The sequence below is a fragment of the Stegodyphus dumicola genome, chromosome 4 (assembly GCF_044657685.1).
Source record: "Stegodyphus dumicola isolate Sdum_Otavi_A_Nest chromosome 4, ASM4465768v1".
Taxonomy (NCBI): domain Eukaryota; kingdom Metazoa; phylum Arthropoda; class Arachnida; order Araneae; family Eresidae; genus Stegodyphus; species Stegodyphus dumicola.
In genome coordinates this window covers 31,421,097-31,444,708 of record NC_140771.1, presented here as the reverse complement: position 1 = coordinate 31,444,708, position 23,612 = coordinate 31,421,097, and the positions used below count along the sequence as shown (strand labels likewise).

The following is a 23,612-nucleotide window of genomic DNA, read 5'->3' as shown; positions in this document are numbered from 1 at the left end:
GCGTTTGGAAGCTTCAGATATTGTTTCGACACATCTGACTTGTAGTGATTTTCAAGATGTGAATTATGTGAGTAGAATTAATTCAAGGGATTTAGCGCTTTCGCAGAATGACAATGTGATTGATTTGAGTTCTCAAATTTCAACTGATAATGTCCCTAGTGCTACTAGTGCTTTTAGCGTAAACGTATCGTGTATTGTACGTGTTATACATGATGAGGCTAGTAATATAGAAGTCCATTCGAGTATAGGAAGGGAGCGGATAACCGAATTTATGAACAAAGTTGTTTATAATGATTTCGATTTCTACCCATCTGATGTGATTATTAACTCTCTGAGCGGCACGGGTTTTTGGATCTGTCATGAAGATTGTATTTATGCAACATTTTTTAGCTAAATTTATATAATTACATATTTTAGCCTCTATTTTAATAAACTTACGGTCATTACATTATTAAAAAAAGTAAGAAAGTAAAATATCTTAAGTTATAAGCTAATATGTGTCAAGTAACAAAAAATCTCATGAACGGATAAAACCGGTCATGCCGCTCAAAGGGTTTTAATGTACTCAAGAATGAAGGCATGTATGTATTGTCATGTATGTCTGTGTATTGCTTCTTCTCGGCAAGGGGATTCTAACCCTGATGTAATCAACACGTAGTGAGTGACTCGACTGTAGAAATCAACAAGATTACCAAGATTCTAAAAGGTAAGTGGATCATTATTAAAGGCAAAATCACAACAGTGAAATTGTACATACAAAATTGTACATACATCTAATTTAATTGTTAATGATGTTAATTATAAGGATACTCATGTTAATAATTGTATTTATGCTAACCGTAGTTTTGTGTAATAATACTGCTGTTCTAAATTTCCAATGAGGATGCGAAGGTGTGTACTTATAATATTTCTCCAGGTAACTCTTTCCGAGGTGGCGTTAAGCGGAAATTCCAATAAAATGTCTAAAAATGTTAAGGATTCAGTCCCACAGGATAATGATGATAGTTTTATGTACCCCTAAAATCCGACACATCCGGTTAAATAAGTCAAACCTAACAATGATATTCCTATGAAAAACCCTTTTGAGCATATAGAACTTATTAATTATAGTACGGAGACTGAGAACTAGAATGCGCTATCGCAGGTCTCTGGTCCTAGGATTAAGCCTTTTATGCTGAGACAAAAATGCTATGTTTCCTCAATGTTTGAAAATTTTGAAAAAGGATAATACTAAAACCGAACATCAAGGCCTTATTAACGGTGAATTCTTGAAGGTTATGCCAAAAGATAAGAATATGCATTGTTGTGTAACAAAGTACTTAACTTTGAAATGCATCGAACATAATGTTATTTCCATGCCAAGTGAAAAACCTGTAAAAGTTGTTGTCAAACAGCTGCTCTTGAATTGCCTGTTAGGACATTGTTAATGAAGTAACCTCACATGGTCTCCGTGTTATTAAGGTGGCCAATATGCACAAAGTTAAAACAGGAGCGGTCTATGCGCGTGATTCAAGTATAGCTTACCTATGCCCCACATGTAGGAAAAAAAAACTATGAATTAACAAATTTACTCTATTTTGTTCTCTTTGAACCCTATAAAGCTCGTCGTGGTGTGGCTCAATGCCACAACTATGAGCATTTCCATTATTCGTCTGATATATGTAATCTAAACCCACTATGTTGTAGGGTTTATATTTATTTTAACTAACATTTATTTTAAGTTTAAACTATCTTTCCTGTCAAGCTTTACTTTCCCCTGGAACTGCCAATGCCAGAATATGTAAATTTTAGTAGAACGCGCAAGGATTCAAATTATCAGCGGAAGTATTATGATTTAAATAGAGAGGAAACAAGTTCGGTGTGTGATTTCTTACTTCACGAGCGCGGAGGTAGTTAGCGAGAAATTGAAGAACCCCGCGTTTCGGCCTATGTGCTTGGCGGGAAGTAGTGTTAATCGTTCAAGTGAGCTTCAAGTCTGCTGAATTAGCAGCGGTGTTGTAAAACGCGGTGAGTTAGTTATTTTAGAGAGCCTCGTAGTAGAGTCTTGTCTTTAGTTTCTTTTCAGGTTATTATTTTTATTTGACTGCCGAGTTGGCACAGTCTGTGAGCGTCAAGAGCACGCAATTGTAATTTTTACGTTGAATAAAAAGGGACTTAAACCCTTCACAAGACTCTGTGTTTTATACAGTTTTCAGAGTCACCTCTTGGTTGCGTGCAAGTTGGAGGCGCGCAACGTTACATTGGCGCCCAAACACTTATCGAACTGAAATGGCCGAAAACTGGATGGAAGCCGCTGGAGAACACCAAGAAATGACAAGCCAGTTAGAAGGATTTGGATACCTGGTCCAGACTTTGAGAGCGTCAATCAAGCCAAACGTCCATTTCGACGGAAAAAATTCGGTGGCGGTATTTCTAGAAGGTCTAGAAAACCACTTTCAGCTCTACCCTGTTCCCGAAAGACAAAAAGTTGCCATCGCCACATCAGCACTAAGAGGACAGGCCGCGCTATGGTGGAAAAACATAGGCAAATTTTTATTAGGGGAATTTGGAAGCCAGACGTATATATTTGAAAATTTCAAAAAATCGTTAGTAAAGGCCTTCCCCATAGTGAAAGATCGCGCACGGCTGGAAGCCGAGCTATATAGTTTCTATCAACGGGATACAGCACAATTGACGGACTTTATTCTACGAAAAATCATGCTAACGGATATGCTGTATGGAAAGAAACCCGATGCGGAGATTATTGAAATAATATTACCAAGATTGTTACCCGCTGTTCAAGACTACTTTGAAATTAGAAACCCAAGCACATTGCAGGAACTTTTCGAATTGGCGGTGAAGTTTCAAAATCGCAGAATAGCGGAAAAAGCGAGAGGGGAAACATATTCTCAAAGTACCCGAAGGAAATCTTCAAAGAAGGAAACCAGAAATGGAAATCGCTCTTATGGGGGAAAAAGCTATCAAGCTAACGCATCGAAACTCGAAGGTCAAGGCCCAAAAAGAAAATTTGAAAATAGACATCCGCGTACCCAGAAGACACAGATTGAAAGGAAAGCTTTAAACGAGTAGAGGGGCCTGTGAAAGGGAGGGTCCAGACCCCGAAAGTTTTAAAAAAACCCTCAAATAGACATTTAAACACGGTCATCGTAAAAAAACTCACAGCTACCAATTATACAAGTCCTGGTTGGCGATGTACCAGTAGAAGCCCTCATCGATACAGGAGCAGAAGGAAATTTTATGAGTGAAAATTTCTTCAAAAAGAATTTTTATAGGGTACGACTATTTAAAACCAAAAATACGGAAATTATAGCGGCGCAAGAAAAAACATGTCACTGCATCGGGAAATTATCATTAAACTTACAGGTAAAAGAGGAAAGTCTCAAAGTATTAATTTTTGTGGTGAAAGATCTGCAACATTCTCTTATTTTAGGTATGGACTTTTTAAGGGCCGCGAGGGCCAAATTAAATTTTCAAGATAGTTCCGTGGTGTTGGAGATGGACCAGAGGGTGGTGGAACCTGTGGAGACACCGCAATTGGACCTTAGCCATCTGAATGACCATGAAAGGAAAGCAATACAGCAAGTGGTGAGTAATTTTTCTCATTTGTTTTCAGAAAAACCAGGAAACTGCCAAATAGTGACGCACAAGATTCAATTAAATGCCGAAAAACCTTGTAGGACTAAGCCATACCGTTATGACAAACAAAAAGACTTAATCATCGAAGTAACATATTCAGGAGATGTTAAAGAATAAAATAATAACGCCCATAAATAGTGAGTACGCGAGTCCAGTCGTATTATGTAGGAAAAAGAACGAGTTTCCTCCTTAGGATAAAAGGGCTTGGAGGTTTGCTATTGATTACAGAAAACTAAATAGTATTACCAAATTTCCAGTTTACCCTTTGCCGGTTATAGACGAGATCATTAGACAGATCAAATCGACAAGATATATGTCTACTTTGGACTTAACGTCTGGCTACTATCAAATAGCTATGAGACCCGAAGATATACATAAAACTGCGTTTATAACAAAATAGGGCACTTATGCATTTTTACGCATGCCTTTTGGGTTGTGTGGGGACCCATAAACATTCCAGAGAGCTATGGACATTGTTCTAAAGCCTGTCCTAGGAAAGTCAACTTTAATTTATCTAGATGATATAATTATAACGAGTAGTACGTTGGAACAACGTATTAATAATTTAGAACAAGTTTTTAAATTATTAAAAGAGGCCGGTCTTACAATTAACGCATCAAAATGCAAGTTCGCAACTAAAAAACTTAAATATCTCGGTTATAAAATTTCGCAAAAGGGTATAGAAACGCAAGATTCAAAAATAAAAGCTATTAAGAATTTCCCACCGCCCAACACCGCCAAGAAACTTTCTTCCTTCCTTGGGTTATGTTCTTACTATCGATCTTTCATAAAAGATTTCGCTAATATTGTTGAACCACTCTTAGTAATCAAAAGAAAAAGGGCTAAATTTACGTGGACAGCGGAAGCTAACACAGCTTTTGAAAGATTAAAAGAAGCGCTTATTAATGCCCCTGTTTTAAAATTCCCGGAGGGGGACGAAAACCTGGAAATTGCAGCATATGCGTCAGACTATGCGGTGGGTGCGGTTCTTATGCAAAATAACCATCCGCTGGCATTTTTTAGTAAAACATTGAATCAGACACAAAGGAATTATACAGCTACAGAAAGAGAAACATTAGCCGTATTAATGGCTGCACACAAATTTCGCTAATATTGTTGAACCACTCTTAGTAATCAAAAGAAAAAGGGCTAAATTTACGTGGACAGCGGAAGCTAACACAGCTTTTGAAAGATTAAAAGAAGCGCTTATTAATGCCCCTGTTTTAAAATTCCCGGAGGGGGACGAAAACCTGGAAATTGCAGCATATGCGTCAGACTATGCGGTGGGTGCGGTTCTTATGCAAAATAACCATCCGCTGGCATTTTTTAGTAAAACATTGAATCAGACACAAAGGAATTATACAGCTACAGAAAGAGAAACATTAGCCGTATTAATGGCTGCACACAAATTTCGAGTTTATTTCGGCAAATCGCTAGTAACAGTCTTTTCGGATCATGCGGCTGTTGGTAGACTTTACTCGGGGAAAAACCTAACGCCCAGGTTAATAAGATGGGCTTTAAAACTCCAAGAATATAATATCACAATAAAATATAAACCGGGTAAGGAAAACAATGTAGCTGACGCACTTTCTCGTATAAAACTGGACGATGAAGGAAATGAACTTAAATGCGCTGTGTTGACTTCAAAAATTTTAGATTCTAGAGATACGGTTATTACTGAACTGAAAGCTGATCCTGAATTTGGAAATATCTATGCTTATTTGAAAGACCCCGAAAGCTTCGAGCACACAGATATCGATGCGATAAGAAATAGAGCAAAAAACTATGAAATAATAGATAATTTATTATTTTATACGAAAACAACAAACGAAAATCTTGAGTATAAGCCAGTCATCCCAGCCTCGCTTCGATTAAGCATTTTGAAGGAGTTGCACGAAGCAAAAACAGCGGGCCACCTAGGGGTCAGAAAGACTATAAAAAGGGTACGCGAGGCGGTATATTTCCCGCAATTATACAAAATAGTAACGGCGTATGTCAGGTCCTGCAATCAATGTCAGTTAATAAATGATATTAATTACAGCCCGGCAGGGTACTTAAATAGCATTCGCGCTACATTTCCGAATGAAATTTTAGGCATAGATCTTCTTGGTCCCTTCCCCCAGAGCGAGTTAAATAAAAATCGTTTTCTTTTAGTAATAGTAGATCATTTTTCAAAATGGACAGAAATTGTTCCACTTAAACGCGCGTCAGCCAAAACAGTCGCAGATGCATTCTTACACGGATACATTTTAAAATACGGTGCACAGATAAAAGTCATTAGCGATAACGGAAAACAATTCATTAGTCAAATATTTGAAAACATATGCAATGGACTTGGCATACGCCATATCAAAATGGTTCCGTATAGACCACAGGCTAACATAGCAGAAAGAGTTAATAAAAACATAGTAAAAATAATTCGCAGTTACGTGAGCACACATCACAAGCGCTGGGATGGCTACATAAATGAATTAGCTTATGCTTTAAGAACGGCACATCATGATACTACGGGAAAAACTCCAGCAGAATTATTCTTAGGCCGAAAATTAATTACGCCTTTAGATAAATTATTCTTTGTGCAACAAAGAGAGCAGGAGTTTAAACAAAAAGATGTGCAAAAGTTGATTGATCAGGCGCTTAAAACCTCGGATACGGCAAGAAATAGGCAGAAACTATATTATGATAGAAAACGCCGTGAAGCAGATTTTAAAGTTGGGGATAAAGTATTGAAGCGGAAATTTTCTTTATCAAGTGCCCCAGACAATTTTACGGCAAAGCTAGCTCCAAAGTTTGAAGGCCCCTATGTAATTCAGGAAATCAAAGGAGTAGTCTTATATCTTAAGAACGAGAGAGGGGAAATCTGTAAAGCAAGTCCCGACCAGGTGAAAAAATACTATAATCCAAATGATTTTGAAATCCTTAAAAGTTTCTTGCAGGACTCAAGTCTAAACGAAGTAGAAGGTCCAGAGACTACAACAACTATTCCACCACCCAAGAAACAGAGAACTGAAGAGAGACCTAGCCCTTCTACAACCCGGACGTCGGTATCAAAAAGAAAAAATAATTTTCAAACTCCAGCGTTTAAGAAAAACAAAAATACAGATGCACCGGGTAAAGAAACCGTGGTAAAGAGAAAAACAGCACCTACAAAGGATTGCAGGATAAATTATACATCAAGGAGAACGCGCACACGGCCACAGAGTCAGGTGCCAGCAAGGCCGCCGTTCCGGAAACTGAAACGGCAACAGGAGGCACAAAAATACGAGGAACAGAAGAAATTCAAGAAGGACTCCAGCCCGGAGTACGTCAAGACCAGCCGTCCCAGGGAGAAACGGAAATGCCAACAACCAGACGATTACTCCGCCAAGAGGCCAGCATGTAGAGGACGCAAAAGAAAAAGTCAGGTGGACGACACTCGGAGGGCAGTAAGGAGAAGATTAACATCCATGAAACCTCTAACTTGGGACCAATTCTGCCAAAAACGAATGACGGAGTTTCAAGCATCGAAAACTCAAAGATAAGTTAAAACCTTCTATAATTTTTTTTTCTCTTTTGTTCCGAAATGTTATGCATAAGTACGAAGTTCTATGTTTTTACGAAAGTCAATATGTCTCGGTTGAGACTTAGTTTTGTTTTACTTTATTTAGCTAAGGCAAAAGTATTATTTTCTTTAAGTGTAAAAGCTAAAAACAAGCATTTTCTGTTGGTCGAAAGACTAATTCTGTTATGTTAAAGCCAAAATTTGGCCGAAGAAAAAAATAACTTCGTATTCTTGTATTAATAAGAATTTTACTTTCAGTGCCGCCAGCTTGGCGAAGAATGAGTAAAGTAAAAATTTATTTTCTCTTATTCATTTTATGGTAAATTGTAAAAATCATATGTATTAAAATTTTGTAAATGTACGTAAATACTTGAATGTTATGTAAAAGTAGAGTTTAGTCTAGAAGCATAAAATTGTAGATGCTAAAAGTGAATGCTTAAAAGCAATGAAGTCAAAATTTAAGTATTAAACTGTAAAGTCATGCTTTAGAGCGAAAGCCTGCATGTTTAAAGATGAATGAGGGGGAAGTTAGAATGAATGTGTTTTGTAGGGTTCTCCACCTACATTTGAATTTTTAAGAATATTAAAGTAGCTCATTGAGTTGTAGAATGTCGAGTAAGGTGTGTCTATTTGGTCGTTGAATTCTAACAAATCATGGTGGTTAGGGGAAGTGTTGTAAGACTAAAACACGAATATTCCCGTTTGACACCACACACGGTGGAGAGCCAGGGTAAAGTTAAATTAATGCTTGAAAAATTGAATGAATGTGAAGTAAGCAATAACTAAGAAAAACGAATCGTTTAAAAACAAAAATTTATTGTGTCAAGAAAGTGTAAATTATAATGTATGTAGAAAGATACTGATACTTATTCCTTCCAGATGCTGGAAGGAAAGACCAAGATTGATTGATGCAGTCCAGGAAAAGTTGCTGTAAGAAGAGAGAGTTATAACGAGCAACAGAATTTTAGTATACAAATTGTTACATAAGATTTTTTTTTGTGTAAACGAGGTTCTCGCCAGTTAGTTCAGAATTAGAGAAACTTACAACAGGTCGTTTGTAGGACCTGCTTCCAAGTTTTCCAAATTCTGGCAGCGGCAAATGTTGGGTTTATATTTATTTTAACTAACATTTATTTTAAGTTTAAACTATCTTTCCTGTCAAGCCTTACTTTCCCCTGGAACTGCCAATGCCAGAATATGTAAATTTTAGTAGAACGCGCAAAGATTCAAATTATCAGCGGAAGTATTATGATTTAAATAGAGAGGAAATAAGTTCGGTGTGTGATTTCTTACTTCACGAGCGCGGAGGTAGTTAGCGAGAAATTGAAGAACCCCGCGTTTCGGCCTATGTGCTTGGCGGGAAGTAGTGTTAATCGTTCAAGTGAGCTTCAAGTCTGCTGAATTAGCAGCGGTGTTGTAAAACGCGGTGAGTTAGTTATTTTAGAGAGCCTCGTAGTAGAGTCTTGTCTTTAGTTTCTTTTCAGGTTATTATTTTTATTTGACTGCCGAGTTGGCACAGTCTGTGAGCGTCAAGAGCACGCAATTGTAATTTTTACGTTGAATAAAAAGGGACTTAAACCCTTCACAAGACTCTGTGTTTTATACAGTTTTCACAGTCACCTCTTGGTTGCGTGCAAGTTGGAGGCGCGCAACGTTACAATGTGTGAGGTGTGTCAGAGAGCACAAAAGTTGATTGTATGAAGAACGGAAAGTCCCAAGAGAATGGAAAATCCTAACTGATGTAACTGCACGAGACGCTACACTGAAAAATATAATGGGTGCCTTAAATACCCCATCAGATTTAAAAACAGAAAATAAAAAATTAATAATGTGCCCAAGTCGGTTATTCCAGACCAGACGAATATTGACGTGCATCTAAAGTCTATTAATAATAAATGCACCAAAACCGTTGCGATTTTTATTGATAGAGATATTCTTCCCATCGCACTAATATAGTGCCATGAATACCTGGAAGCAAACCCAAACCTGTCCACAAGTCAATTTACTACTTGGCCCATTGCCGAAAAATCAGATAATGAGTTCTTTGCGAACATCTTTAAAATCCTCAGGCAGCTTAGCGGCTTATTTAATGGTGCCTCAATTGTTACTATTAGTCGTAATACTGCTATTACGCCTGAAGTTCATGCTGAGCGTAATTCTATTGATAAAATGTTTATTTTATTTTCAGTTTTTTAAGTACTTTATGTGGGTTAATCAGAGGCGTAGCGCCGTTTTTCAGCGCCCGAGGACAACTGAAGATTTTGCGCCCCTCTCTGTGTGCCACGAATGGAAAACACTTCATTCTAAAATTTCGTATCATCAATTTGGCGCCCCCTAGATGCTGCGCCTGGGGACAGATGTCCCCCTTTTCCCCACCCTAGCTACGCCACTGGGGATAATAGTGGTGCAACACGGGGTACTCGGATTCAGAGATCCAACCCCTATCAAAAAGTAACATGTCCGAGAGTGTCAGAAAATATTCTTAGCACTTATTTATGAAATAGATAATAAAACAAATTCGAAATTAAAAATTCGGTTGCCGATTCTTTATTATTTAATTTCTTAAATATAATACAGGGTGATAATATTTGGTAGCAACAATTTTAAAAGTGATACGCCGTTTGTAGAATATTTAAAAGGGGAGTCATCCCCTTTACACATTCAAAAAATCGAATTTTATTTTTTTGCATTTTTAGAAACTGTAAACATTTCTGAGTCTGTTAAAACAAACGGCGTTACGATAATCGAATTAGAACTTTAAAAATTATGAAATAAAGAAAACGATTCTGAGGTAAATATTGTCAGATCGGGCATTTAAATCATCACTTGACGTTTGTTTATATTTGTACGCGCAGCTGCTTACGAATGTTCACTCGTAGATTGCTTTAATTTTTACTGTTAATATCATGTATATTAGTAAAATTGAATGTGTCGGACACATTCAGAAAACAATGGGCACTAGATTACGAAAGCAAGAAATGAAAGGGAAGCAACTTAGTGACGGTAAAGCTCTCAGTGGAAAAGGTCGCCTTACGGATGATATTATAAACCAGTATAATATACAATTTATTATGGAAATGCTATTAGAAAACATTGCAATTCTGTAAAAGATATGCAAAAGGCAGTGTGGGCAATATTTTACCACAAACGTTCAACCTACGTGAAACCTACTCACAATTTTTGTCCAACAGGGAAGGATTCGTGGTGTACATATCAAAGAACGAGTGCGAGTGTAAATCTGAGATCGTGCAAATATAAAAATTCAATTCCACTACCTGTAATGGATGCTATCAAAGATATATTTAAAGGTATTAGTATGTCATTATTACTAAAAAAGTGTTTAGGAGTACAAACACAGAATCCAAATGAAGTATTGAATGCTTTGATTTGGAAATTGTGTCCTAAAAATTCCGGGTATGGTTATAATGTTAAGACAGCAGTAAATGAGGGTAAATGAGGCAGTTATTATATACAACGAAGGTCAAGCTGGACTACATACTAGGAATGAACTTGGATATCGAATTGGTGATAATGCAGTCAGGTTTGTAGCAGACACTGATCAACGTCGAATTCAGTCAGACGAAATAAAGGCAGAGATGTCTACAATAAATGCTTGCAGAGCAAGAAAAGGAGCCAAACTTGCTGCAGTAACAACTGTTGAAAAACAGGAGGGTACGGTGTATGCAGCTGGGCGGTTTTGAACTGTTTTAGTGTTATTTGAGAGAAAATATATTGAAAATTTTGAAACTTTAAAACCATTTTTCTCAAAATGGTGATTTTCATACTTGCGCGCACTCTTTAAAAAAATCTATCATAGCTATTGATTTAAAAATTTCAGGGTAAGTACATGATGATATTGCTGGAAAAAATGCACCTACTTTTTTCTTTGAAAAATTATTTTTTAAATTTTTATAAAATTTTACTGAAAAATTTTTAGCACTTTTTCTGTTTCCTAAGATCTGATTGTAATGGTGTTAATATTCTTTGATATTTTAAAATTTAAACAGGTGCAGATCATACCTAATGATGTTTCATCACAAAATTGTAAAAATTATTACTGTAACTAGATTTGTATTACTGTCAGTTTGCGCGCAGTGCTTTAGTACAAATTTTAAATTTTGGGGGGAATACAGATTGTTTTTTCTTTATAGAACAAATTTTTATACACTATTAGTAAAATAAATCAAGAAACATAATTATCTATGTATAGAGATGACACAATGAAAATTTCATGTATCTATGACCATAACTATTTGACTTATTAAAACTCGAAAATCCGTCGAAATTCTTACTTTTTGTGTTGGGCAAAGGTGATGACTCCCCTTAACCCAAAAACTAATATCGCATTCGAGACTAACGTCCCCTTTGGGCTAATTATTTTTAACTATTACAAAATACAGTAAGACCCCGCTTAACGCTGTTTCGTTTAGCGCTGTTTTCGTTTAGCGCTCTTTTATTTCAACCCGGGAATTCCACGAAATCGCTCGCAGCATACGGGGATTCCCCGAAATATTATGCAACGATAGGTTTCAAATACATATCCGAAAGAGTGTACTTGTATTTCTTGTTTGGTGCAGTATTGTACAGACATATTTTTATTATTGGAAACATTTGTTGACATTATTGTAAGTAGGTATTAATTTACATATTTAATACTATATTACAGTGTCAAATATTTTGATCTTTAGTTTTTTACTATGGGTGATAATGAAAAAGAAAAGAAAGCAACCAGAAAAAGCATTTCACTCAAAACTAAAATGGAAGTGATTAGAAGATTAGATTCTGGTGAACGTCAAACTCTAATTAGTGCTTCATTGAATTTGCCAACTTCAACAATAAGGACCATCATGAAGAATAAAGAAAAAATACTGTCATCGGCAACTGCAACTACGTCAAGCTCTGCAACTAAAATTACCCGTTCTAGAAATAATATCATAGAGGAAATGGAAAAACGACTGTCTATATGGATTGACGACGAAATTGACCGCAATATGCCATTAAGCCAATCTATCATAATGGAAAAAGCTAGAAGAATTTTTAATTACATTCAGGCTGAGACAATTGACAAAAGTGAAACTTTCGTTGCTAGTCGAGGATGGTTTAATAGATAATAATAATAGAAATAATAATGTGGTATTAATTTGGGCTCTAAGAAATAAATGTTTTGTTTTATTTTTATTAAAAAAACATACTTTTTAAATTTAATACCTAACCAATTTCCTAGCCATCTTCCCCTAACCCCAATATTTACATGTAAAGATAGCCTCGTTTAGCGCTGTTTCGCATTACGCTCTACTTTGATGGAACGTATCCCCCGCGTTAAGCGGGGTCTTACTGTACGAAATTTTTGGTCATATATGACTCATGACATAAAGATAAAATCGGGATTCTGAAAATAAATTTAAGGGAAACAAATATTACTATCCTTGTTTATGATATTTCTGTACCATCAGTACCACATGTTCTATTCTTTAAAATTCTGTTAATATTCTGAAGTAATTTTTTATAAACAACCATGATTTCTTTAGTCATAAGTGATCGAAATATTGTGAAATCTAAAACAGACTCTTTGCCTTTTAGTTCATTTAATTAAAACTGCAATTTAAAAAGCTTTTCACATATTGTTTTCTATTTTCTTAGCCAATGGAATACGGGTGGTAATAAGCAAAATCCATGGCTTTGAACGCAGAGAAAATTTTCTTTCTATTCACCGCAGCTACGAAGTACATAGTGTCACCTTTCTTTCGAAATCATCTGTTCTGTTCGACGCAATATTATATTCATTTCGTTCAAAATTTTGCTTGATTTCAAATCCGATTTCATCATCGCTTAAATTCGTGAGTTTTATAAACAATGACAAATTAAATCTTTTAATTTGATTCTGTACCTAAAATAATCGATAAATTTGGTAAAAATCTCTGAAAACAGATGAATATGTGTTAAAGATTTCGAAAATACTTCATCGCGAAGGCTATTTTTTCGATCTATTTTATGGTTCAAAGAAAGAAATTTGGTGATAATTAAGCAAGGATATACAAAAAATTTCCAAAGTGCTTCAGTATTAAAATAAAAAAAATTATATAAGCTTTTAAGAATTGCTATGAAGAATTGTCATCACAATCACATATGTTTGCAAAATTTCAAGAAAATTTAATCATTGAAAATAAATCCAAAATCCGATTTCATGATCCAAACAAGCTGACAACAATAATAATACAAAATAAAACAGTGTAAAAATTATATTTAATTTTGATCAAAATGTGTGTTCTGTAATTTTTTATGAAAGTATAGATTATATTAAAATACGAAGAATGAAAAAGGAAAACTGGCTCACATTATTTTACAATAAATGTGCATTTCATGTAAAAATTAAAATAAGTAATGATAATGTGTTGAATATCCGAATGGACTGCAGTACCATTTACTCCAAATATTTATAATTATGCTGTACATCTTTATTATTCGGAATTATTAAAGTTTTCTTGTTACAGAAAAAATTTATTTATTTCTTATAAACAAGAATGTTTATAATCTAAAGTTGTCACGAAAGAGATTATTAATTTCAGCACTAGATAGCAGTTAAGAAACATAATAAACACTCAAACATAAAGAGCTATAACATAACAATTTAACATAATAAACAGTTTTCGAAATATATTAAAATAAAATTCAAGACAGATTTGCTTCTGTTTATGTTTATTAAATTACTTGTCTACAATTACATTAATACATGTAACTTGTTGCACTAGATGATACTTATATACATAATATTTTCCAGTTTTTCAAACGTTTACATACATTCTTTTCCTGATTAACATTTTCGCATTTTATCCAGCTTGCTGGTTATAAAATATACCTCAAATTCACCGTGAAAGTGATTTTTAAGTAAAAAAATTATGCTTTGTGGTAAGGAAAGTAATGTGAAAGACAGATGACTTTAAAAAGGAGTACAAACTTTGGAAAAGAATTTTCAAAACCTTGTAAAAGCTACATTGAGTGACACAATTTATATTGGGAATTACTTAGCTATAATTTTAATTGCTTAACTATGTAACAAAGTTTCAGCATTGGACGTCATTATGAGTCACATGGTTTGGAAATGGTGGCTTTTCATGATACAAACCAGCAAGCTGGATAAATTGGTTTAAGGTTTCAAATCTGTAAGCTTTTCTTAAAAATTTTTATTGGAAAATTATATACTTATGACCATTACCAATCTGCATTCAAAAAATCTATATTAAAATTATTGGCATCATTTCTAAATTTACGCAAAATGTGCTCTCTCACATCTAGCAGGAAATAAATTTCAAATTTATTCGTCTAGAAAATCACAGTATGCAGGAATATTGAACTTGACACTTACGTTGAAAAATTAAGCGTTATTATTTTACAATAAACTGTGAGCAAAAATTATTCATCTCTTCCTTAGTTTCAATTTCTTAAAAGCTATGACTTCTTTTAAAACATTCTGCATATATTCGTGAAAATTTTCATAAATATAGGACGAAACCGGCCAGCCGATGTTAAAATCCTGTAGTTAAAAAGTGTTAGTAATTGACCAAAACATTTTCCTATCTTAAAATAATCATTACGTTTTCATTCATAACTGTAACCATACATGGGTTTAACACCTACATCTTGAAATGCAAAATTACTGTCAGACGTTGAAGACTGAATGCTTAACTGTTCATTTTGTTGCCCAGGGTTATAAGCATCTCTGTAAAAATTTGAATTGTACTGTGAGGGTTTGACAGAATTTGAAGTTCTTTGTTGCATGTTTTGCAACGACGAGGCAGCTGCACCAAACTCGGGAGGCGGTGCGAGGTACACTTGTTTATTTTCAGGGTAGAAGGTTTCATGCGCTGGATCAGGGTAAGATGTAGTTGAAGGCTTCTTTTCATCCGTTTGATCTAGAGCTTGCGAGGGTAAAGTTGAATGGATTTTGAAATGTTGGCCTCCAGTGTAGTCCTTCTGAAGAAGCTGCAATTGACCATGATGCAAGATTTGCCTAGTGTACTTATTGTCCACACCATTTGCTTGAATACCGTTCAAACCAGTTTGAGTTAACATAGGTGTCGATATGCTGTCGTGGTTTGGTAATGTATTAGAGTAATCTGATTGTGCATTACCAGAATACGAAGGAATCGAAACATCGGATTGTTTCTGAGTAGTGGAATATGTTGAGGATTGTCCAAAGTTCGTTTTAGCGTTCTGTTCAGCTGGTTGAGTTTGTGGCGAGTTTTGTGCAGAATAACTTTGTATTAAACCTCTTTGTTGCTGCTGTGCATGGTTCCGTGCGATTTGCCCCGATTGCTGACTTGGAATAGTCTGATGATGCGTTAAGAGTGCTTGCTGGTTTGACTGCATGTTTTGTTGTGCATTATGATTCCAGACCCCTGCACCAAAATTCTGTTGTGTGGGTAGTATACGAGCTTCATATTTCGTCTGATGCTGATATGGCATTTGCGACTGTGAATTTAATTGGTTTTGCTGTAAGGCAGGTGAGGAAACTGATTGAATGGTTTTTTGTTGAGGTTGACTTAAATGTTGCTCATACGAATTTGCAAGCTGCTGCTCTTGAATATTGTATCGATTCCCAACTCTAGCTTGCTCTATTTGTTGGTTGAGATGCTGTTGTTGGGACAATTGTGCTGGAGTAACTGGTTGCTGGTCTTGAGCATAATGTTTGTTGTCATAAACTGGAGTTGCCTGCTGAACGATATGTGGTTGTGATATTTGGGTTGGATGTACTGGTGGTTGTTCTTGGCTGTTATGTCGATTTTCATTAAATTGTGGAACTGTTTGCTGGATAAATTGTTCCTGTTGTCTTTGTTGTTGTGAAATTAACATTGGACCGACAGATTGCTGGGTTCGGGCATTATATTGACTATCATAATGTTGTGGTGATATTTTTTGCACAAGATATGGTTGCTGTGCTAATTTAGAGGGATAATTTGATAGATTGTAACCTGAAATATTAGGAAGTGACTGAATTCTTTGATCTTTGAAGGAGTACAGATTTTGAACATTGGTTGCTCCTTGCTGCTCAGACATATTTACCTGCTTGTCTTCCGATCCGTATACTGAAGAAGAGTGGCTAAGATGTAAAGGATGATTAAAGTTCATAAAATTCCGCTGTGTCAGAATAGGTGAGCTATTTCTGTAATGCATATCTAAAGTTTTCATATTCATTTCACTATTTGCTGAAAGCTGTTGATGAGTTTGTTGAGAAGATTCACCATTCACACTCACAGAAATTCCCTCCGTTTGCTGACCTGCATTATTGGGCAAATACTGGTAATTGCTTTGAGGGGAGCTAACGACAGAAGATGCTTGACTATGGAGTAAATTGCTATTTTTTTGCATTTCATTTTCAGCACTGAATCCAATTGCTTGCTGTTGTGGATTATCACGCTCGTAGATTCTAACATTTTGTTGGTAGCTGTCGTCAGGAACTGAAGTTTGCTGATAATGGGAGTTAAGCGAGGAAAGTGGACGTGACTTTTTAAAGGCGGGGAAAGGTGTAGAGTGACTGCCTTTGTACAAAGGTAAGTAGAGAGTTCGGACCATCACGCCTGTTTCTCCGTTATTCCACAACTGTGCCGAAGTTCGCATAAATGCCGTAACGGTAAGAAACGTCAGAAATCCCGCCTATAAAAAGATAAAAATGGAATTATATCTGTCCTTTTCAAAAATAAAAATTTTATATACACTAATAACCCATTGTACTTCAACAATTGTCCTAAATGTCATAAATATTTAAAACTTAGTCAGTGTAGTCATTAGTTCAAGCCACTGGGCTAAAGTTCGAATTATTGGTGGATTTTGAAACGGTAAAGATTTCGAGAAATTGTAATGATCATGATTAACTACTACCCAAGCAACTACCATATCATATAATTACAAATGCTCTATATTGGTCTTATTGTAGCCTTAAATAGGAAATAAACATATTAATATAAACACTGTTTGTGAGATTTATACGAGGCGTCACGAAAAGTCTCTATATAGCGTAATAAAAAAATTCCTATATATAAATATAAATGTTCAATTTTCTTGAATTTGTTGGCAAGTTATGACTCAAAAATAACGTCAGCAGTGCTATAACATCTCATATAAACTATGTGCGATTGCGTATGCTAAAGAACATGGAAACACTGTATAGTACAGAAAACAATTTGCTGTAGGAGGACTCAGATGATGATTTAGAAGAGGTTTCAAGTGTTCATTTAGCTATGAAGATGAGTATCTGGTTTTTTACGAAGAAAGTGTTCTTTCCCAGATAGATTGGGTATTTGCAGAAAGTATTACTTTAACTTTGTATTACTTTATATTTAAAATACTGCAAGTTATTTATGAGGATCAGTAACAAAGTTTTATGCTTCAGAAATGTGTATAAAAAAGGGTGTGCATCTTATACGCCGGTAAATACGGTAATTGATAACATTCGTCGAAATATATTAAGAGATGAATGAAAATAATATTAAAAAATGAAATTTGAAAAGTTTCAGATTTTAACTGTCACCCAGAACGGATCTTTTAAAATTTAACATGGTTTAATCAGTAGGGATTACTGATAGTGTTGTCCCAGGCGGAGTAGCGAAACCTTTTATAGAACAACAATTAGACGAACAGGCACTTAGACTAACATGATAACGTTATACGTCTTCTGTATATTTAAAAAATGATAAAGCAGGTAATGTATTTCCATGAAAATAATTAATTTTCTTAATTAGGTGTATAAAGAATTAAATGCATTTTTATTTAAACCATTCAGATCAAAAAGTAGAACTGCATCTATTTCTTTTAAATAGTTTAGTTTGTTAATTAATAACAGACAAATTAACTATGAAAGAATAATATGTTACGTTTTTCCAAATGGCAACAGGCTCGAGTGAAAAGTGAAACCATTCATTTACAGTGGACCACGCAAAATGGCATTTCGAGACTCATAGCCCTTTCGGACTAAAATTAACGATTCTGTATAATATACAGTATGGCTATAGAAACATTTTAACTTAATTGCAATAACCCATCAAACTATGATTAAATTTATCAGTTTGGTATAATATAAGTTAAATGTATTTTAATTTATGTCATTTAGACACAGTACTAAAAAATGGAAAATTATCAAGAAGTAAATTTATTGCTTTAAAATAGATTTAATTTGAGAAATAAATCAAAAGTTTTAAGTTTTGCGAAATGGCAACTTTCTGAGAACAGAAGTTGTCATGAAGTCACGTGATCAGAGGGAAGATAAATTGGAGACCTTATATTTCAACGCATCGGGCAGTATTTGCCAGAGTGAGTGGATGATGTAGCTTAACGTAATATAATGTAATGTAAACAGCGTAACAGTCGATCACTTTTCGAAAAACTTTGAGAACTTTTCTTGACTTCAAAATAAAATTCTTTCCCATGCACTAGAAGAAAAGGACAATCGAACCAAATTATGAATTATCATTTTTTTCGGTAATTATTTAGATGAGATATGATTACAGTTAGATATCGCTTTTTTTAATCTCGTGGTGTTATTACCGTTTTAGGTATAGAATCTTGTCCGTTATGAATATGCCTCGTTACCATTTGACGATGGATAGCATTTTTCATTCATGTTCAGTATAATAAAAGTGCACCGCTCATCAGGATAATAAATACACTCAATGAATCTTTTTTTTTTCGGGTATGTGATAAGTATTTTGCAAGAAGCCTCATTTTGTATCATGATTATCACTAAACAAAATAAGTGTATTGCTAAACGTCTTACAATACTTCTTGCACGCAATGTCACCTAGAAAATTTTGTTGTATGTCATATTGCAAAATTACTGAAAAATGATGTTGGCTATATTTCAATCATTATAGTGAAATTTTAGAACTATAACTTGTTACCTTTCTTATGTATTTCTTTCTTTAAAAGAATGTTTTAGTGGCTGTACGATTTTTAATATTTTAACACTCTTCTGTTCATACGATTTTAATTTTTTAAAAAATCTGGCGTGGACACCACTTGACTTCCTTGTACGGCGTATTAAATTATATAAATTTTTTGCTGTGTGTCATTTAAACTTATATCCTCGAATTTCATTAGAGATATATTCGTCATTCAATTGATTCAGTTCTCACTTCGCGGCAAAGCAAAAATACATAAAAACTTAAAACATCTTCATTAAAAACTGTAAAATACAGAAAAACATAAAACACCAAGTACAGTTAAAAACCGTTAAAAAAACAAAACACTTTTTACACTTGTAAAATTAGTTTCTACACAAAAACAAGCAATTTGTCAAGCAGACAGGAAGACAGCCCTGCAAAAAGGTGCACAAGCCTAAAAGTTTACTTTTGGTCTCACTTGGCAAAAAGACATTGAAGTTGGCGCACAAACTGACTTAATTCATTGTTCTACTAAGAGTTTCAAATGTAAACAAATGGCGGCTTCCTACCCCTTAAACAATTTTTAAATTGTTGATAATTCTACAAACATTGCATGCTACTGCATTCAGGCTACTAAAGGGAAAAATGAAACCGTAAACTACTGCATTCAGGCTAACTAAAGTTAACTACTGCATTCAGGCTAACTAAAGGGGAAAATAAAACCGTATCTGGAACATAAAGAACAACATAATTCAATTACTTTTAAAGCAAAACATTGCACAATTTACCAGCATAAAAGAATAAAAAACTGAACTCACGGGGCCTGGTAAGAGAGTGGATACATATATACGTTTGGTGCGGCCGATTGCAATTAAAAAGGAGGTGCACAACTACATGTTATAGCAGTCGCATATACAAAATTTCAACGTTCTTGGCTACTTGTTTTTGAGTTATACGAGATACATACGTACGTGCAGACGCCAAGAAAAACAAATCTCTTCTGAATTCATTTTAAATTCGTTTTACAATCCGTTTCGGGAAAAGGAGTCCTTTATTCTGTCCGTATGTACAGATATAAACGCAAAATCATCGTTCAAATGAATTCGAGAGAGGTCAAAATGTACATTTTCGTAGAAAAACGGTACCCGAAATTTTTGTGATTTCAATACTTGCACAGAAAACGAAAACTTGTTTGAAACAAATGCAGAAATTTTCATATTTGAATTCCTTTTGAACACAACTTATATTTCGTCAACAAGAATGGTTTAGTTTTATGAGCTGCAGCTTTAGATGTTATTTTTATCTAAGGATAAAAAAGAAATATTTCGGTTGCTTACTATATTTTTAAATTTAAATATCAAAAGAAAAAAAAAAATCATTTCTGTGACTTATTATAGATAGCGGTACTACTTTCCAAAAGGTAACAGATATTAATTAACTTTGCAATATATTGTATTCTTGATGTATCTAAGGTCTTAACTAAAGTAATGTGAATTATGTACATTTGCAATTTTCATTAGAAAAAATAAAACTGCCTATGATACAGTTCTTATCTGATGAGCTAATTAAATGTTTTAAGGCTAGTTTGGATTTTTATATTTTGGTTATCATTATAGCTTCGAAGGGAAAATTAAATTATATCTTTTTATACAAAATTCCTGGGGGTTTGACAGCTTATTTTAAAATAATTTTCCTACTTCTTTAGTAAATTCTCGGTAGCCCCATCATTCATCTTTTATTTTTATTGGTGCGTTATGAGTTAAAAAAAATTACTTGATCTAGTTTTCGGTTTATTGCGTTATTTTTATCCCGAATAAAATACACTGCTGGCCATTAAAATTGCAAAACCGGGAAAGAAAGCAGATACAAAAAATATATTTACTGCACGTAAACAGTATGGCATGAAGACAACATGATTAAATTTGTAAGCATTTTGGAGGTTTACAGGGGTGCGAAATTAGTAGAAACAGCTGCCACTCGAGGCAGCTAAAGCGGCCCTTAGAAGTCAAACTGAGCTTCGATGACAGAAATAGGCAACTCATTCCATGATGTTTCAAGTCTTTACCACACTTCATCAACCGTATTAGTTGGAGAGGGGTGGCGGACCAGTCTCTCAGCAACCCATGACCAGATATTTCATATGGGTGACAGATCTGGAGAACGTGCAGGCCAGGACAGCAATCGAATACCTTGTGTATCGAGGAAGGTCGGAACACAACGTGCAACATGTGATCTTGCATTATCTTGCTGGAACATGGCTTTTGAGGACCTCGAAGATAGAGCACAACCACTGCACGTAAGATGTCAGAAATGTACTTATCTGCGTTCAAATTACCGTCCATCTGAACTAGAGATGTGCGTGTCGTGTATCCAACGGCTATCCAAATCATCACAACAGGTTGCAGGCCCCTATGCCGATATCAAATGCAAGCAGGTGACATGTGGTCTCCTCGGTTCAGGCGCAATACATACGTTGTTCTCGGGTACCTGCGATAATTTTCGCTATTCTAATATAACTAAGCTTGACGATTTTCGAACACGTATCAGTTCATAAAGAAGTCCATAGTTACAGTAGTAGCAATTTAAAGCATAACTTGGGTAAATTACTAGCGTTCACAGGTTGTAACACATCTTGACAGGAAAAATGAACCGAACGAGACTATGCGCTAATCCTGACTGCAGATAGACCAAGTCCAGCGACAAAAAACCTGGAGGTACTAGTGGATGCTCGGTAAAGTGCGGTTGTACACATGGTAAAAGAAATGCCAGTAATTCCCAGTAAACCATAACATACAATTAATCAGGTATAAATGAGATTCTACAGTAGTTAAGTGGGGGCACGTTACAGGAGAAAAGCAAAAAATTTGAGAGCAAGGGTGATATAACATGAAAATAAAAATGATACAACATTGTAAATACATGACAGTGGACAAACAATAGATATTTAAGAAATACGCCTTAGGACTGCCTTCGGCTTTTTCCTATTTTCCATTTGCACAATAATCATAGTTTAAGATAGGTTTAGTAACATTGTTGACATCCGGAAGTTTACGGAAACATTTCTCAGTCAGTTTGGACATGTTAATATTTATCTCTCGTATATTGAGTTCACGGTGAATCGCCGTGTTTCTGAGGAACCACAATTCACCACTTCTCTTAAAACAACATTTTGTGCAATTTGCAATTTTTGCATGGAAGTATAACAGACGTTACCTCAGACGGGCAGGCATAGGTAAAAATTGGACGCAACATGGTTTGGTAAATAAGTAACTTGTTATAAATCGAGCGAATGCAGTTTCGAGCAATTGGGGGGGGCAGTGTAAATTTACGTGCTCGGAGCTTGTTTAGAATACTTGAAATGTGGGGGAACTATGTGAGCTAACGATTAAGTATATAATACCTAGTTAGCGGACCTTTGCCCAGGGGATTGGAGTATCGTACATTTTGATGTGCAAATTAGCGTCAAACTTTTTTTTTCTGGTGAAAAGGATAGTATCTGATTTTTTAACATTAATCTGGATTTTCCAGGCACTCAGCCAGGACTTCAGAGATGAACTTCATATGTTTTTTTTTTTTTTTTTTTTTTTTTTTTTTTTTTTTTTGTGAGTTTCAACCGCTTTCTCGCTTTTATGAAAATAAAAAAGTAAAATATGTCGAAAGTATTTATTTTTGCACCCCGTGTTAAAACTAACCGTAAACTAACAGTTGCAAACAAAAATACAACGGACTTGTTTCTATAGAAATCTAAAATTCTCAGCTGCCATATCTCAAAAGAAAATAAAGTGTAAGCTTAAACAGAAGAATAACAAAACGAGCTCAACGCTATCTATTTGTGCAAGCCGAAATTATTTGCTTGCCAAACCAATAACTCTGAACTAGAAAATTATATAAATTCTCCATCGTTATGAGAGAGAATTGAATAACTGGAAGAGGGGAAAAAAGGATATGCAAAAGGCTGAATAGTTTAGCAAATAAGAAAATTATTTTTGAAAACATTGTTATCGTTTGCTCAGAAATACCAGCTTGTCCATGTATAGCAATGGCTAAACGCCCAAAGAAAAATTGCATGGTTTGCCTTGGCAATTCGGTTAGAAATTTTGTTTCGAATTAGTACCAGGCAACATATTTAACGGCAATATAACGTTGCAAAATAAATGTTCGAAAGTTTAAAGTAGAACGTAACGTTTTATATTAAGAGCTGATTCTTTTCGAGTATTTTGGTTTAGCAATTACACAAATCATTGCACAATTTTCATTTCTACAGCATTGAATAGTCCCTTCCCCTTCTTAAACAATGTCAGGCTTCCAATTAAAGTTTTTTTTTTTTTTTTTTTTTTAATTTCAAATGTAATTTATCAACTTTCGGAAAATTTTGAAAAATAGTTCGATTTTTCAACCAGTCATGTGATAGTATTTTTAAATAAAATAGAAATGTAACTGTTTAAATGTAAATTGCATCGTAGAATAGATCAGAAAACCTTGGCATAAGGAGGGAAAAAGATGACGTCATGTGTAGTTCATTGCTTCGTTAATTAAGGAGGAATAATCTTCCTATGTTCGGG

At 34.8% G+C, this 23,612-nt stretch overlaps 1 protein-coding gene across 2 annotated transcripts in view; it reads right to left on the bottom strand.

Annotated features, from left to right (window-relative positions):
• Positions 1 to 13,856: 13,856 nt before the first annotated feature.
• The window catches only part of LOC118198037 (uncharacterized), a 51,335-nt gene continuing 41,579 nt past the window's right edge, over positions 13,857 to 23,612 (bottom strand). For both annotated transcript variants that reach the window (XM_085814677.1, XM_035369624.2), the window contains exon 2: positions 13,857 to 16,828. In XM_085814677.1, the coding sequence (XP_085670803.1) occupies positions 14,774 to 16,828 (2,055 nt within the window). In that variant the 3' untranslated portion in view covers positions 13,857 to 14,773. The remainder of the gene's footprint in view (positions 16,829 to 23,612) is intronic.